General features: G+C 44.3%; 1 protein-coding gene across 3 annotated transcripts in view; it reads right to left on the bottom strand.

Moving 5' to 3' along the window:
- dock8 (dedicator of cytokinesis 8) overlaps window positions 1-17,979 on the bottom strand; it is a 147,038-nt gene that overhangs the window by 65,211 nt on the left and 63,848 nt on the right. For 2 of the 3 annotated variants that reach the window (XM_015972847.3, XM_015972848.3), the window contains exon 1: window positions 11,225-11,462. The exons of the other annotated variant lie outside the window; for it this stretch is intronic. In XM_015972847.3, coding sequence (XP_015828333.1) covers window positions 11,225-11,277 — 53 coding nt within the window. In that variant the 5' untranslated portion in view covers window positions 11,278-11,462. Of the gene's footprint in view, window positions 1-11,224; window positions 11,463-17,979 lie in introns of those variants that run through there. 3 annotated transcript variants of the gene reach the window in all.

Below are 17,979 nucleotides of genomic sequence, written 5' to 3'. Positions count from 1 at the left end.
AATGGGACCCAATGCCTCCCTGCTTGACACCCAGCTTTAAGGGGCTGGATTTGGGGGTTAAACCACCAAATAGTTTCTGAGCGCAGCCACCGCTACAGCTCCCCTCCATGGGGATGGGTCAAATGCAGAGATGAATTTCACCATTGTGTGATGATGACTACGGGACTTTTCTTCCAATTTTACAAAAGACCGGTTGTTTGGCAAGCTACGTCTGCCATTATGGTTTCCCAGAGTCACAACCAGTCAGTATGAGTTAACAAGACCCACCCAGTGACTCTACTGGGCCATTCCAAGTACATACCTCAAGGTAGGTACTTGTTTAGTTTCTGAAATGGCTCAGAAAGGGGTTGTTGTGGGCCAGCCTGGTGAGATAGACAGGGGCATAAAGTGAAGGTACAGTAAAATTACCCGGTAGTTCTGATAGTGGAAATCGGCCTAATAATAGCACAAACCTATAATGGCTTTACCACTGTCGTCAGCCTTGACCTCTACCTGAATACCAGCCTGTACCACATTTATTCTTCTTTGATGCCCTTCGACACCGAGCCATTCTTCTCCTCACTGTGCTGCAGATGCTCTCACCCCTGCCTGCTGCTTTTCCCGGGTACGTTCTGCAATGGAGAGCCTCAGTCCTGCAAGTGGATCAGCTTTAGGAAATATTCCTGGAGCTCGCTAGACTCTCTTCAGCTTCTTGAAGCCTTCATCACTAATGCAGTGATTTATTTTATTTTTCTGTGTGTTTTTTTCTTGGATTGGGTTCATTTTCATGGCAAAGAGGAATTTTGCAATAAATCCTCTGATCTATCTGGAGTTTAAACAGTCATCATATGAACTGAAGCAGTAAACTTTAACATAAAAATGTTTGGCCTCAGCTATAAATATAGCAACTTTAAAAACAAGCATAAATAATTCAGTTATTATTTGCATTTTGGATCCAAAAGATGGCTGAAAGCATTAAAACCCACACAAGGTCGATTATGATACCAAACATGAAGTATTTTATAATATAAAAGTTAGCAGACCAGAGACTGGCTTACGGGAGAGGAGCAGAGCATGATGACGAGACTAGTTTACATTAAGGATTTTCAAAATAAAACTCTAAATTTGTAGTGGAAACAGGAAAAATGCATGAATGCAGCCAAAAACAGATTTTGGCATTTATTTCTTGAGGGAATAACAATATCACAATGTAAAAATCTCCAAACAGAGGATTTCCTATGACAAGGCCCCTTTAAATCTGTGGGATTTCTCTATTATTATTATTATTATTATTATTATTTTATTTTATTATTTAATTTTTTTGTGAAACTTATTTTTTGCACGTCTACATTTTCTTTGTGTGCTGTTCTGATTTCTGATTCTTTTGTTATTTCAAAAAAAATTCCCCAAGCTAGGTTTGGTTCAAAACCTGAGCTGGTTGCAGCTCAGAAAAAAAAGTTGCAAATCACCATTTATGTATTTATTTCTACTCAGATCACATTTAACCACCCCTACCCTTTAAACGATGTGTTGTAGGATTATTGAGCATTTCAAACACAGCAGGTTTTCATCCCATAGCTGATGCAATTGGAGATTTAGGCATGCTTTTTCTGGTACTTCCATGAACTCTGGGATTTTCCTTAAAATAAAAAGCTTCCCTGAGGCACCAAATACAAGCTCCTCTTGACATTAGTCTGGGACAACACCCTTCACATTGAGCCCTAGAGACAATTCTTATGACAAGATGTCGGATTTTAAGTCTCTCAACTAAGTTAGAGCAGCTGTGGAATGCAATCAGTCACTCTCAGATGAGGTGAAATACCCTAAAATTAAAAAAATCTGCATTTTTCTGTCCACAATATTGTCTGTTATAGTTAGAAATTGTGCACTGGGTGAATTTGTTTACTGTATTTATCTGGACCTAACTGTGACAACTGTCGAGGACATGAATCCACCCTCATGTTTGTCTTATAGACTCATCCAAGCATTAGAAACCACAGTTTCTTGTTCTGAGCTGATCCCTGACTCTGTTTGCACTCTCCAACTTCTGCCTTCTATTAAATCTTGCATTCTGTTCTTCGCTTCTGTCTTGACAAGAGGGGCAATTTTGCTAACATGGAGGAATATACCCCACCCACCCAACCATCCATCCATCTGCAATAGCTAGCCCTCCCACTGTCTTTATGGGTGACCCCGCGAGGAAAGTTGACCATTGAGCAGGATTGATGGTTTATCCCTTGAGGTCCATGTGGCAGGGGTGGTGCTCACTCCTCATGCTTATTTTGTGTTTGGAATGGTTTTTCCCTTTGTGGTACCTCCCAGAGACACTAATTAGAACTAATGGGAACAGGTGTGGACTGCCCACAGGTGCAATGGACTCCAAACGAGGTATAAAAGGAACTGAGGAAAGAGTCCAGAAGAGCAGCAGACACCAGAGACATGCATGAGGTCTGAGAGTAAGAGACGTACCCTGGACGGTGACGTCTCTGGCAAGGACACGAACGCCCAACCATCCTGGAATGCAGATCGGCACCTGGAGCACCATCCCAGGATGTGGACAAGCGGCCAAGTGTGGAGGATTGTGAGTTGCCCTCTCCTCCCCCATGTGAGTGGCGCAATGTTGGTGCTGGTGCCTCTGCGTCTTGTTAGGGCCTTGGGCCGTGGAGGGCGTGACGTGTCCAAGGAGCGGAGCTGTGCCAGGGGGCTGCAGAGACACTGGCGGTGTGCCAGCGGGCGAGGGGACGACGCTGGAGCCATGGCGGCAGCACAGACAGGTTGCTGCAGTAGGTCGACTTTGTGCCTGACAGCCAAAGGACAAGGTGGAGCAGACTGGATCCCAGCTACGTAGGTCAACACAGTCAGCTGGAGCCAAGGGTTGGCTCCTTGTACTGGACACTGTCCCGCCCCTGGTGATGCAGGATGTTTTAGACTCTTTTTAGGACTTCTTTTATGTTTTTACTCCTTCAGCCTCTAAAGACTTGAACTTATCGCGTTGTTTTTGCTCCTCCAAATAAATGATCTGTTTTACTGTTCTTTGGACCACGAGTCGCTTGTTTTCCCCCTTGTATCCGGAACCTGCAGCCGTGGACGGGCTGCTGCAGGGTGACATGCATATACTCCAGAATGTTATGAAGAGTGATCAAATGAATTGCATAGTCCTTCTTTGCCATGGAAATTAACTTAATCCTAAAAAAAACGTTCCACTGCATTTTATTGCGGTCATTAAAGGACCTGCTGAGATGAATTTAGTGATCGTCTTGTTAACTCAGGTGAGAATGTTGACAAGCACAAGGCTGGAGATCATTATGTCAGGCTGACTGAGTTAGAATGGCAGACTTGACATGTTAAAATGAGGATAATGCTTGAAATCATTGTTCTTCCATTGTTAACCATGGTGACCTGCAAAGAAACGCGTGCAGCCATCATTGCGTTGCATAAAGATGGCTTCACAGGCAAGGACATTGTGGCTACTAAGATTGCACCTAAACCAACAATTTATAGAATCATTAAAGAAAGAGGTTCAATTCTTGTTAAGAAGGCTTCAGGGCATCCAAGAAACTCCAGCAACTGCCAGGATCGTCTCAACGAGGTTTCAGCTGCGGAATCGGAGTGCCACCAGTGCAGAGCTTGCTCAGGAATGGCAGCAGGCAGGTGCGAGCGCTTCTGCATGCACAGTGAGGTGAAGACTTTTGGAAGATGGCCTGGTGTCAAGAGGAGCAGAAAAGAAGCCACTTCTCTCCAAAAAACAGATCAGGGACAGATTGATCTTCTGCAAAAAGTATGGCGAATGGACTGCTGAGGACTGGGGCAACGTCATATTCTCTGATGAAGCCCCTTTCAGATTGTTTGGGGCATCTGGAAAAAGGCTTGCCCGGAAAAGAAAAGGTGAGCGCTACCATCAGTCCTGAGTCGTGCCAACAGTAAAGCATCCTGAGACCATTCATGTGTGGGGTGAGTACAAGGGAGTGGGTTCACTCACAATTTTGGCCCAAAACACAGCCATGAATTAAAAAATGGTAACAAAATACCCTCTGATAGCAACTTCTTCCAACAATCCAACAACAGTTTGGTGAAGAACAACGCATTTTCCAGCACGATGGAGCACCACACCATAAGGCAAAAGTGATAACTCAGCGGCTCGGGGACCAAAACGCTGAAATTTTGGGTCCGGAAACTCCCCAGATCTTAATCCCATTGAGAACTTGTGGTCAATCCTCAAGAGGCGGGTGGACAAACCAAAACCCACTAATTCTGACGAACTCCATGAAGTGATTATGAAAGAATGGGCTGCCATCAGTCAGGATTTAGCCCAGAAGTTCACTGAGAGCATGCCCAGTCGAATTGCAGAGGTCCTGAAAAAGAAGAGCCAACACAGCAAATACTGACTCTGCATTCATGTCATGTAATTGTTGATAAAAGCCTTTGAAACATATGAAGTGCTTGTAATCATATTTCAGTACATCACAGAAACAAAGATCTAAAAGCAGTTCAGCAGCAAACGTTCTGAAAACCAATGTTTATATCCGTCTTAAAACTTTTGGTCACGACCGGAGAGGTGTACTGGTGGATCTCTTCAGAACCACAAATCTAAACTCCTAAATCTCATCCAAGGAGCAATCACGGGAAAACAGAAAGTGACGTAGCAAACACAACAGAAGAAGAAAAGCACACCAAAGGGATGTCCCTCCCATGTGTCTCAAACTATCATATGTCCCCAGACTTAATGGGTCTAACCGCTATCGGCACCATCAACTTCCTCTCAAAGGGAGGCATGCAACTAACGCCACAGTCATTTGGCAGGACTTGTGTTGCTCCACTGAAAACAGGACAGCTGGATTTAAAGAACAGAAGTCGGTTTTTGCACCTTTTCGCACATCTTAAAATTCAGCAGACATCAGGATCAACGGATGACATCAGCTGAAAATCCTGAGGGAATCAGATGAAACTCAATCCAGGGCCCCTCCCTGTTTAAGAGCACTCATCGACACAAGCTGCATGTGCACAGCTGTCTGCACACTGGTCACCATATGCTTTTATTTCACATCCTGTTTTAGAAAATAGATTTAGTTTCTTCTCCAAAAAGCCGGCACTAGGCTCCGTTATTTTTGTATTCTGACACACGGTCCCCCTCCTTTTTCATCCCCCCTCTCATTTGTGAAGAAACACTTCCTGGCCTGAAACTGCCATCAAGAAAAAGAGAAGTGAAACCAGCGAGTGATCGAACATCCTCAGCTGGCAGGATTTCCTTCACACTCCATCCTGATAAAGACGTTGAGAAGGAAAGAGCGAATGAGACCATAAAATATTTGAGGTGCATCAGTGAAAATTGTTTCTGCAAAAAAATCTGGTCTTGATATGTTTTTTTTTTTTATCTTTATACGTAGATGAGAGTTCCAACATGACCACTGTTCCTCTTATTGCAACATCTGGGATTCTTGAAGCTGTTCCCGGTGATATTTTGTGCTTTTTAAAAGAAATCACATGTATCTGCTTTGATCTTTGTACCTTATCTGATTCGCTGTCGTTTGATGAAGCAGCAGCTAGCTAGCATTTTTATCTGACTGATTTGATGTGACTTATTTGGACAGAGGTTGACAAAAATGACTAATTCCACAAACTCTGAAGCGTTTCGTGAGATTTCTGCACACGAACCTTTAGCAGACGCCAGTTTTCTGGTGTTACTGAGCTGCATTTGCCAAAGTCACAGCAGACTGACAGACAAGTTGGCTTCAACTCGAGAGCTAATTGTGTTTTCTCCTGCTGTCGTACTGGGGGAACATTGTTTCAGAGGTTCGCTTTTTCACAGTTTAAATGTTTGTCCTTTAAATGAACAGATCTGTTTCTGAAGTCTACGTATTGTGAAACACACTTTACAGAGTTGTTAAATATGTTATTATTCCTCTATCCTTTATAATCTCGCAAACTATTGTTTATTGGCGTGAGTCCCGCTTTAATTCTCACACTGCTAAATGACTAATTTACACTGACTTTAGGCACATCGGTTAACACTAATACTCAATCAGCCAATCACATGGCAGCAACTCAATACACCTAGTCATTTATGGGCCTTCCCCAATAGCATCGGCTCCACACTGCCTGGATAGCCCTAGCCAGCCAAGCCATCCTTTCTAAAGCCCGCCACACACAAGAGCAATCTGCTGAGCAAACGGCCTCGAATGACCGTTTGCTCAGCAGATTGCTCTCCTTGTGCACCTGATTTTCACCGAGTTTTCCACCTCACGAGACGCTGAGCCGAATATCTGACCAGTCAGATATGTTCCGCCTCACAACGGATAGAAACTCACCGTGTGCGCACTACTGAGCTGCTGGCAGAGCTGAAACATTCTAGTGGCCAATCAAAGCACGTCCTCCGCTCACATGACCCCAAGATGTATTCAGATGCAGCCCCCTGCCCTGTCAGCGTGTCAGGAAAATAAACAAAACGGTACCTTGCGGATCGATGGGCCCACTGTTTCCATTACTCTCTCGAAGGATCCGGGCGGCGGTACTGTCGGAAGGATTCTGGGTCTTCCAGGCGCATCTCTTGAGCCCTTTTCAGACAGATATTCTGGAACATTTGTGGACAATTCAATCCGTTTTTTAACCGGAACTTGTCCTTTCGGCTGCGTTCACACAGCAGGGAAAAATTCCAGATGTCTGACGGCGGCGGGGGGTGGGTGGTGGGGTTGTGGTGGGGGAGAGAATCGGACTCATGTTAAGAAGAAGAAGAAGAAGAAGAAGAAAATATCATTTCTATAGCGCCTCTCAAGATAAAAATCACGAGGCGCTTAAGCATAATTCTGCGCACACAAAGACGCATAAGAGACCTGGATGATGAAGCTCAATGGTTAAAGGAATCACTGAAGCGGTGTGAAGCGCTCCGTCGTGCGTCTAGGCGGTACCGTAGGAGGTGAGCTGCCGTGGTTCGCCGCATGCTACAGGCGTGAGTTATATAGGTGCGCACAGCGTCCCCCGGTCCCCTCCTCCTCCCCCTCCCCCTCCCCCTTGTCCGGAACTCTACCTCACCAGTCTGCAGCAGCCACCCTGTCCGTAACAAGTCCGGACCTGTTACTAGGGGCTTCGTCCGGTTAAATTCCGGAACACGTTATCCGGATGTTTGTATTCAGACACGAAGGTCTTACGGACAGAGTCCGGAACATTTTCGTTTTTCATGGCCTGTCTGAAGGGGGCTTTGGAGTAAATTGGCATAAACTCCTTGCCTGGCCCATCTTTCCAGCCACCGTATCCATACTTTCCTAACCTTGAAATGCTGGTGGCGGTGGCGCTTCATCAACAAAAACAGTAGAGGCATTTCCTCTGTTTCCAGCTCTGTCTCCGTTTTGTTTATTTTCTGACATGCGGACGGGGGCTGCCATCTTGGAATCATGTTATCACAGAACGTGCTTTGATTGGCCACTAGAATAGTGCAGCTCAGTCGGCAGCTCACGTAGTGCGCACACGGCGAGTTTCTACCCCCCGTGAGGCGGAAAATATCTAACTAGTCAGATATTCGGCTCAGCATCTCGTGAGGCAGAAAACTCTGAAAATCAGGTGCACACAGAGAGCAAGCTGCTGAGCAAACGGTCATTCGAGGCCGTTTGCTCAGCAGATTGATCTTGTGTGCAGGATTTAGGAATGCAAGGAATGCAGTCTCCTCCTAGGTAATCAGCATGGTAATGAATTGCGCATGCTGTAAGCCCACTGGGCTGATTCTACCCACCAATCGGAGGCTTCCCCTAATGGGAGGCGTGAATTTTAGCCAGCCTATTAGTCAGCAGTGGGTGTGTTGGCCCTGGTCAGCCTAAAGCAGACCACCTTGTGAAGAGGGCTGAAAAACAGTCCGGTTGCACCCTGGAAAAAGGCAGGCTATGCTAATGGGGACACTCTCTATAGCCTCTTTTATAAGACAGACCATGCCGGCAAATCGGCATAATATTACCGCAATGGTATGTTTATAAACGCGCCATGCCGGCATGGCGTTGCGCGAATTTTGCGGCATTCGTTCCGCCTCGCTTGGTAGTAATATTGCGGTAATGGTCTGTCGTACGCGCCCTGGCGCAACAGAGGCAGGTGTCATGATGACGTAGGGAGTTATTGCTGAGCTCCGGCTGGCAAAATTATTGAAAATGAAAGTAAACACAAGCACTAAGGTTTGCTTTTTGAACAAAATCAGCTGAGATGGCAAACTGGAGCGCCGCAGCGATCCATGAGCCTCTCTGTTAGAGCTGTAGCTCAGATCACCAGAGACTGAACAGGGACTGATGGGGACAGACACCTTTAGGAGCTGCTTGTTAAAAAAAAAACTTAACCATCACGACTTCAATCGCAATAAAAAGCAAGTTATGTCCAAGATAAATAGAAGTCTGTGGCAGCGCAGAGACCGCCCCCATGCCCCCTTTATGCCGCCATCACCTAAACTTTTATAAAAATTGCCACGAATGCGCCACACTACCTCCACGGTCTGATCTCATAAATGACCTTTATCCTCCCCAGGGAGCCGCTGCAAATCCCGTTTTGCAAATGCTATGGTCCTGTAAAAACAGCTTGTGCTATCCAGACCAAGCAGAGCCGAACAGCAGAATATCATCTCCAAATGCACAACCACCTTGAAGCAGATGAGTTGCAGCAGCAGAAGACCACACCGGGTGCCACTCCTGTCAGCTGAGAACAAGAAACAAAGGCTATAATTTGCATATTGTTGCTAAAACTGGAAAGCTAGTGATTGGATGAACATTCGCGTGTCTGATGAGTCTTAATTTCAGCTGCAACACCCAGATGGGTGGCTCAGAATTAGGTGTTTCCAACATGAAAGCATGGACCCCTGCCTGCTTTACATCAACAAATCAGATTGCTGGTCTCTGGGACAATTTCTTGACCCACTTTAAACCTCTTAGCCTGGTTTAAATACCACGGCCTACCTGACTATTGTTTATGTTCATGTTTATGTATTTAGCAGACGCTTTGGTCCAAAGCGACTTACAAGTGATAATCGGCATTTTGCCCTTGAGGCTAACAACAACAATGACAACAACAACTTGACATCAGTCATGGAGAGGAGGGAACAAGGAGTGGACAGTAGAGAGGGGGGACGGGTGCAGGGAGGGCGCTAGTTTAGAAGATGCTCTCTGAAGAGCAGGGTCTTCAGGAGTTTCTTGAAAATTGAAAAGGAAGCCCCTGTTCTGGTAGTGCTTGGAAGGTCATTCCACATTTGTGGAACGATGCATGAGAAGAGCCTGGATTGTCCTGAGCGTGGTGTAGGCACTGCTAGCCGACGATCCTGTGATGACCGGAGCGGCCTGGCCGAGACGTAAGCCTTTGCAAGAGTATTCAGGTAGATGGGAGCCGTACCATCTTGGACTTTGTATGCTAGTGTTAGCAATTTGAATTTGATGCGTGCTGCTAGCGGTAGCCAGTGTAGTTCTTTTTGGCTGATTGAAGACCAGACGCGCCGCTGTGTTCTGGACCATTTGAAGAGGTCTCACAGTCCAGCCCGGAAGACCAGTTAGAAGGGCATTGCAGTAATCGAGGCGGGAGACGACAGTAGATTGCACCAGGAGCTGGGTGGCATGTTGTGTTAGGTATGGTCTGATCTTTCGTATGTTATACAGCGCAAAGCGGCATGAACGAGCAGCAGAGGCAACATGATCTTTAAAGCTCAGGTGTTGTTGTTGACCATGCCCATCTCTTTACGACCACATGGAACCATCTTCTGATGCTACTTCCAGCAGGATAATGCACTGTGTCACAAAGCCCAGATCATCTCAAACCGTTTCCTAAAACATGACAATGAGTTCACAGGACAACCTCCACAGTCACCAGATCTTAATCCCATCCAGAACTTTTGAGTCGCGGAGGAGCAGAAGATTCACTTCACTGATGTGCAGCCAAAAACTCCACATGCTTCCAAATTCAGTAAGGACCAGAATAGAACAGGTCACACATTGCATGTTGCACATCCAAGGCTGTTTTGTGTACATCATTTACCTGTATGCTGTGCTTTTTTTAAATTGACTTATTTTTGTACACTATACAACGTGTGTATTAGATTATTTTCCCTGAGAGCTACAGCCGGAAACCAACTTCCTTCTGTTTTTTTTTACACACGTTGCAAATAAATCTGATTCTAAATGTTCCCTTGCAGAATCTGTTGTGTGAAGTTTTAAGGGAGTGTTGACGTTAAAGTGGTTCTAATTTGGCACTTGACACCTGATAAAGTCACCAGTGAGCATTTAAATGTAAGCATATGAGCATCACATTGAAGCACGCGACTACAAAAGTCTCAGATTTGCATTCAAATTGTTATAAGTGACATTTTTAGCAGATCCAGCCTCTAATTGTTTAACACTGTGAAACCGACATTAATGCAGCATCCTCCACCGAACCAGGCTGCCGTCTCATCCCCGCATTCGGGCCGAGACCCAAGTTCTCCAACATTTATCAGCAGCTGAGCTCAGCTCTGCTCAGCACAGCACTAAAACAGACAGCCCTGATTTCTCCTGGCAATTAAAAGCAAGACGAGAAATCAGCCAAACAATTAGACGACTCATCAGTGGGTTGGTGTATTTCCAATGAAATTCTTTAAAAAGATAATTAGATTAACTTTTAAAACTGCCCTGAATTTACAGAATAAATGTAAAAACTTCTCATTGACTGATGCAGTCTGCTCATTCACTCGGACCATGCAAAAGCATGCCTGCAGGGATAGTCACAACAAAGCACAGGGGTGTATTTTTGCTTGATGACTTATACCACACATGAGCATAGAACACAATGGACTTCCATGTAGATACTTCCTCCACACCTGGTCAGACTAGAGTCATTGCAGGAACTGGGACCACGTTTTCTTCCAACTCTATAGGGAGTCTGTCAAACCGCACGCACACGCACACACTACAGGAAATGATCACACTAGAAGATAGAAGCTGCGTGAGCCAGAAATGAGCAAACTTGATCCTAAAAACGGGAAACATGAATATTGTTTTCATTACTAATCACTTCCGTGGCTCTTGGCAGCACTTCCAACAAAGCTGATTAAACTTTGGCTCTTTCAACCCCCCAGGCGCCTACTTTAAAAAAAGAAATCTGGAACAAGTCAAACAACCTGCAGCAACACCATGCAGCTGCGTACTCCTGTGTTTGTGGAATCCCCTCCAACAACTGTCAAATACCTTCCTCCTCTTCCTTTAATTCACCCATAAGCAGATTGATGATCCACACAGAACGAGGACAAACAGGAGAAACCTACCTATTGATCTTCAGAGCGAAAGCGCGTCGCTCCGCGCTCCCATTGGAAGCCATCCGCGGGTCTGAAGTCCTGTCCAGCGGTTGTTTCCTCGTGGTGCCGCTCCCCCCTCCTCCTCCTGGCTGTCACCACTTCCCTCTCCAACCTACAGCCCAACTGTCAGGCCAGCGATCGGAGGGACAGTGGCGACTGACAGCAGCAGCTCTGGGTGTAAACTTCCGCATTTGCTTTGAGGCATCCCGCGGAGGGAGCGTGATTATTGAGGCAGTCTGACACCGGCGGGACTGTGGGAGGAGGGGTGAGGATGGGACTGACTGGGTGAGGTGCGCTCCCTTGCTGCTGCAGAGAGCCTTAACAAGCAGTCACTTTTCTGGAGTTTTGGGAAATTTCTCACTCATTTTCCGTCAGCGTTGTCTTTTATAATAATAATAATAAAATAATAATAATAATAATAATTATTATTATTATTATTATATATAGAAGAAGAAGAAAATATCATTTCTATAGTGCCTCTCAAGATAAAAATCACGAGGCGCAAAAAAAAATTAAAAAAATGTAAAAATATAAAAAAAACATTTAGAAAATGTTTAAAAATATATTTAAAATGAGCAAAAATAAGCAATTGCGATTTAAAAGAAAAATGTAAAGAAAGAGAGAGAGTGAGTAGGAAAGAGGGAAATCAGTGGATCCTGAGGAAGGTGGAATAGGTGGGGAGAGCAGAATAAAGAGAGAGAGGTGAAGAAGGTCATACAAAAGCCAGCTTGAACAAGTGAGACTTCAGCTGCTTTTTAAAGGAGACCACTGAGTCCACTGATCTCAGGCTCAGGGGGAGGGAGTTCCAGAGTCTGGGGGCCACAGCAGCAAATGATCTGTCACCTTTGGTCTTTAGCCTGGTGCAGCACAACCAGTAGGCTTTGATCACTGGACCTCAGGGACCTGCTGGGGGTGTAGGGACTAAGAAGATCACCAATGTAAGATGGTGCTTGTCCATGTAAGGCCCTATAGACCAGAACCAGGATCTTGAAATGAACCCTGAAGTCGACTGGCAGCCAGTGAAGCTGGAGGAGAAGCGGGGTGATGTGGGTGTGTTTGGAGGACTTGGTCAGAAGCCGAGCACAGGCATTCTGAACCACCTGTAGACGGTTCAGGGAGGTTCTGCTCAGACACGTGAAAAGAGAGTTACAGTAGTCTAAGCGTGAGGAGATGAAGGTGTGGAGAACAGTCTCAAGTTCAGAGCGGGACAGAATGGGACTCAGCTTAGCAATGTTCCTGAGATGGAAGAAGGAAGAGCGAACAAGAGAAGTGACATGAGAATCCAGGGTGAGAGCTGGGTCAAAGGTCACACTAAGGTTCCTGACAGAAGGTTTGGTGTGAGAAGCAAGCTGACCAAGAGAGTCTCTGACTTTGGGGACCAGCTTGTCTGGGGCACAGATGAGGATCTCAGTCTTATCTTCATTCAGCTGTAGAAAGCTCCCAGCCATCCAGGTTTTGATAGAGTCTAAGCAGGTGTGTAACAGCTGCAGCTTAGACATCTCATGGGGCTTAAAGGAGATGTACAGTTGGATGTCATCTTCATAAAGATGGTAGGAGGTTCCTTTGAAGGAGCTCAGGATGTGCTGAAGAGGAAGCAGATAGAGGAGGAAGAGCAGAGGCCCCAGCACAGAACCTTGTGGGACACCATGGGTAAGAGAGGTGGTGGAGGACCTAAACTTGGAGACGGCCACAGAAAGGGAGCGCTCAGAAAGATAAGAGGAGAACCACTCCAGAGCAGTTCCTGATAGGCCTACCCAGTCTCTCAGCCTCTCCAGTAGCAGGTGATGGTCAACAGTGTCAAAGGCTGCAGTCAGGTCCAGCAGGACCAGAACAGAACAGTCCCCTGCATCACTGTGAGTCTGAAGGTCATTAGAGACCCTAAGAAGAGCTGTTTCAGTAGAATATATATATATATATATATATATATATAATTGTTATTATTATTATTATTAGTAGTAGTAGTAGTAGTAGTAGTAGTGGTAGTAGTAGTAGTGAAATGTTTTGGCATAATAGGAGGAATAGAAGAGGAGGAGGTGTTGCTATGTTTGTTATATCGTGTCTTAAATGTAAAGTTGTTAACAATATGACTGCTGTGGTTGATAACTTGATGGAATGTTTAACCATTGAAATTCAGGTTGAAATATCTAAAAACATATTAGTTAGCTGTATTTATCGTTCGCCTGCATCGTGCATAGATCAGTTTACCAGAGAAATTTCTGTAATACTGGAAAAACACAAAGAAAAGATGACTTTGTTTTGTGGTGATTTTAATATTGATCTATTGAAGGCAAATGATCACAATAAGACTTCAGATTTTACTGATACAATGTTTAGTTTTGGGTTCTATCTGTAAAGCCCAGCAGAATAAAGGTGGGTAGTGCCACTTTGATTGACAGCATGTTTTTTAATAAGATAGATGGTAAGATACATAGTGGACTGTTAGTCACGAATGTAAGTGACCAGTTGCCTGTCACACCCATAAGTTTTGCTCAGCCTAAAGTTACACACCTCCACTATCTTCTGGTGTAAAGTAGTAACTTCACGAGGGATCTTAGGCCATTCCCATCTGTACCTGGTCGGCCCGGCCTGGCCCGGATAGCATAGCTTGCATACATATCTTGGTGGCCTACCTTTTTTCAGGGTGCAACGAGACTGTTTTTCAGCCCTCTTTCTGAGGTGGTCTGCTTCAGGCCGACTAGGGCCAACACACCCGCTGCTGACAGCAAATTCACACCTTCCATTAGAGCAAGCCTCTGATTGGTGGGTAGAATCAGCCCACATGGGCTTAAGGCCCTGTCCACACATAGCCGGGGATCTGCCAAAACGTAGATATTTTCCTACGTTTTGGCCTGTCATCCACACGAAAACTGAGTTTTTTCACACGAAAACTGATCTTTTTAAAAACTACGGCCAAAGTGAAGATCTGCGTTTTCTCCGTTTTGGGTGTCTGCGTGTGGACAGACAAAACCGGAGTTTTAAGGTCCGCAACGTCACTTTCCGCGACAAAAAAATTCTGACTTCACGTGTGCGACCTGTGTTTACACTAGCCGGCATCATGGAAGCCTTCAGAGCTGCGCTCTGTCACTACCCGATCCATCAATTGTCCAAGTGCTTTCTGCTTGTTTGTTTTTGCAAGCGGAATTACTGCTCCTTGCGGAAGACCACAGACAAAGAACGAGGTTAAGAACGGGGGAAGTACTGCCACCTACAGGCCTGGCATGTCCTTAACAACGTATTTATCCGGGTACGTGTGGACAGTTTTTTTTTAAATGAGGTGGTGTGGATGCAAGTTTTTGGAGGGGCGGATATTCGTTTTTAAAAAACCCCGGCTACGTGTGGACTAGGCCTCAGGCATGCTCAATTCATCATCGTTCATTATCATGCTGATTACCTAGAAGCTGAAAATGTCTCTGACTGCATTCCTTGCATACCTAAGCAAGGATGTGTGGAATCAGCCGGGCCAGGCTGGGGCCGACTGGAGCGATCCGGGCAGGGCCGACCAGGTACAGATGGGAATGGCCCAATATTTGTAGATGTGGCTCGTTAAATTCAGCAATGACGCTTGTCGCACTATTGCAACTTTGGTGCTTATTAATAATAAGAAATCTAAACTTAGAAAAGTAACTTGTGGAGTTCCGCAAGGATCGGTGTTGTGACCTAAGCTATTTTTACTTTATATAAATGATATTTGTACAGCTAGTGATATTTTAAAATATGTGATATTTGCTGATGACACAAACTTATTTTGCTCTGGAGATAACATAAAGGAATTACTGAAAACAGTGGAAATAGAACTGATGAAGTTAAATAGATGGTTTGTATTTAATAAACTATCACTGAATGAAAGTAAAACAAAATTTATGTTGTTTGGAGGTCTTAAGAGTAACATTGAAGTAGAATTGAATTTAAATAATGTTGAAATTGAAAGAGTATAGTAAATTTTTGGAGTAATAATTGGTGATAAACTTTGTTGGAAGTCTCACATAGATCATGTAAAACAGAAATGATCTAAGTCTATTTCAAAACAAGAGATTTATTGCACAAGAGCTGCCTTTATTTACTGTACACTTCCCTTTGTTTGCCTTAGATGAGTTATTGTGTGGAAATTTGGGGGAAAACATAGAAAACATATTTCGATTACATTAGAATAATAAATAAAGCTGGACATAGGGAGTCCACGAACCAGTTTTTTGTAGGATCATCTGTTAAAATTTAAGGACATCATATACGTATCTTAAAACTTTAGAGCGGTGAAAAAGAATGTTCCAAATTTGTATTTTAAGTATGTTTAAATTAAGAGATGGAAAATATGATTTGAGGGGGTCTGTCATGTTCTGCGTCCTGCGTCCCCCTCATGTGTTCTCCAGCCCTCTCCAGGTTCCCCTGATGTGTCTCCTTGTGTTCTCCAACCCCTCCAGGTGTCCCTCTAGGATCCCCCTCATGTGTGCCCAAGCTTCCTGTGCCCCTTCTTGTCTCCAGCTCCCACCAGGATTCCCAGGTTCGCTTATTCTTTAGTTTTCTTTGTATTTATATATTCTAGCTAGATTTTCCTCATAGTTTTCATAGGTTCAGGTTTTCTTTTAGGTTCCTTCCTTGTTCCTTCCCCAACGGTTTATTAGTTCTCCCTTTCTCCTCAGCTTAGAATCCTCTCCCTAATTAGTAAATTGATTTCACCAGGTTTCCTCGGTTTCTCTCTCCCCACACACCTGCAGCTCATCTCCCAATCATCCTGCCCTTGTGTATAAAACCCTGTCTGCGTCTCAATGTGTTGTCGGTCCATTGTTTATGTCAGCGTTGTCCCGTTTCCCCTCTCTTCGTTTGTTGGTGTCTAGGTTTGCGCATTAGGATTTTTGGATTTTGATTTTTGGCTTCCTGCCCTTTTGGATATTACTTTGGACAATTATTCCTAATAAAGGATTTTAAGTTTTTCTACTACTCCTGTCTTTGTGTCATCCTGGATCTGCATCTTGGGTCCTAACCTCCCCCTGGCTTACATCGTGACAGGGTCTCATATGTATGAAATACATAAAGTGAGAACTAATGCTAAGTATAGATGTGTTTCAATTTTGGGAGTGAAGTTATGGAATGGACTTAATGATGAATTGAAGATGTGTTTTTCTTTGTCATTTTTCAAGAAAATTTTAAAAATTAGTATTTTTCAAAGTTATAGAAATGTCTAACCTTGACATTTGATGTCTGTCTGTTTGATGTCTAACCTTGTGCTGATTTGATTTCTTGATTTATCATTAATTTTTTTAAATGTTATGCATCTTACCTATCTGTCCTATATTTTTTTTATTGATTAAGGATGTGATTACTTCTTTGGGAGTAAAGGATAGGCTAATATAAGCCATTAGGCTTCAACCTATTCCTTTTTTCGGCTACTCTTTGAGTACTTTTATGTAAAATTGATAATTTGTTGTTGTTGACCGAATATCTATCTATCTATCTATCTATCTATCTATCTATCTATCTATCTATCTATCTAGTGGTAGTAATAATAATAATTATTCATCCATCCATTTTCATCCGCTTATCTGGAGTCGGGTCGCGGGGGCAGTAAGGCGAGAGGCCCAGACTTCCCTCTCCCCAGCCACTTGGGCCAGCTCCTCCGGGGGAATCCCAAGGCGTTCCCTGGCCAGGTGAGAGACATAGTCCCTCCAACGTGTCCTGGGTCTACCTTTAGGTCTCCTCCCAGTTGGACGTGCCCGGAAAACCTCACCAGGGAGGCGTCCAGGAGGCAACCTGACCAGATGCCCGAGCCACCTCAACTGGCTCCTCTCGATGTGGAGGAGCAGCGGGTCTACTCCGAGCCCCTCCCGAATGACCGAGCTTCTCACCCTGTCTGTAAGGGAGAGCCCAGCCACTCTTCGGAGAAAACTAATTTGGGCCGCTTGTATCCGCGATCTCGTTCTTTCGGTCACTACCCAAAGCTCATGACCACAGGTAAGGGTAGGAACGTAGATCGACTGGTAAATTCTAGAGCTTCGCCTTCTGACTCAGCTCTCTCTTCACCATGACAGACCGGTACAACGCCCGCATCACTGCAGATGCAGCACCAATCCGCCTATCGATCTCACGCTCCAGTTTTCCCTCACTCGTGAACAAGACCCCGAGATATTTAAACTCCTCCACTTGGGGCAGGACCTCATCCCTGAACCGGAGAAGGCATTCTACCCTTTTCCGAATCAAGACCATGATCTCAGATTTAGAGGAGCTGATTCTCATCCCAGCTGCTTCACACTCGGCTGCGAACCGCAGTTAGTAGTAGTAGTAATAATTATAATTATTATTAGTAGTAGTAGTAGTATTAATAATAATAATAATAATAATAATGACAATAACAATAGTAATAAAAATGACGATAATAATTTTACTTATTATTATTATTATTATTATTATTATTATTATAGTTGTTGATGTTGATGTCGATGTGCCAAAATCGGTCCGTGCTTCTAAGGCAGTTTCAGGTTTGATATGGAGAGCTAGCTTGGCAAGCCAGACTAAATAAATATATTATTTATTTTGCAAAGCAAGAATTTGGTCTAGTTCATTATAAGCTAATGGAGAGCATCTTTCTGATGAACACTTCCAAGAGTTTTAGATTTCTTGAACTGTTGTATTTGCAGGAATCTGTTTCGTTCTCTTATCAAATCCCTATTGTCATCTTCGTCCCCCACATTCTTGTAACTTCTACAGCATATCAAGCTCCTTGACTGTGACAT

Source organism: Nothobranchius furzeri, chromosome 17, assembly GCF_043380555.1.
Source record: "Nothobranchius furzeri strain GRZ-AD chromosome 17, NfurGRZ-RIMD1, whole genome shotgun sequence".
Classification (NCBI taxonomy): Eukaryota; Metazoa; Chordata; class Actinopteri; order Cyprinodontiformes; family Nothobranchiidae; genus Nothobranchius; species Nothobranchius furzeri.
Note: the sequence above shows the minus strand (reverse complement) of the source record. Positions and strands in the feature narration are given on the sequence as shown.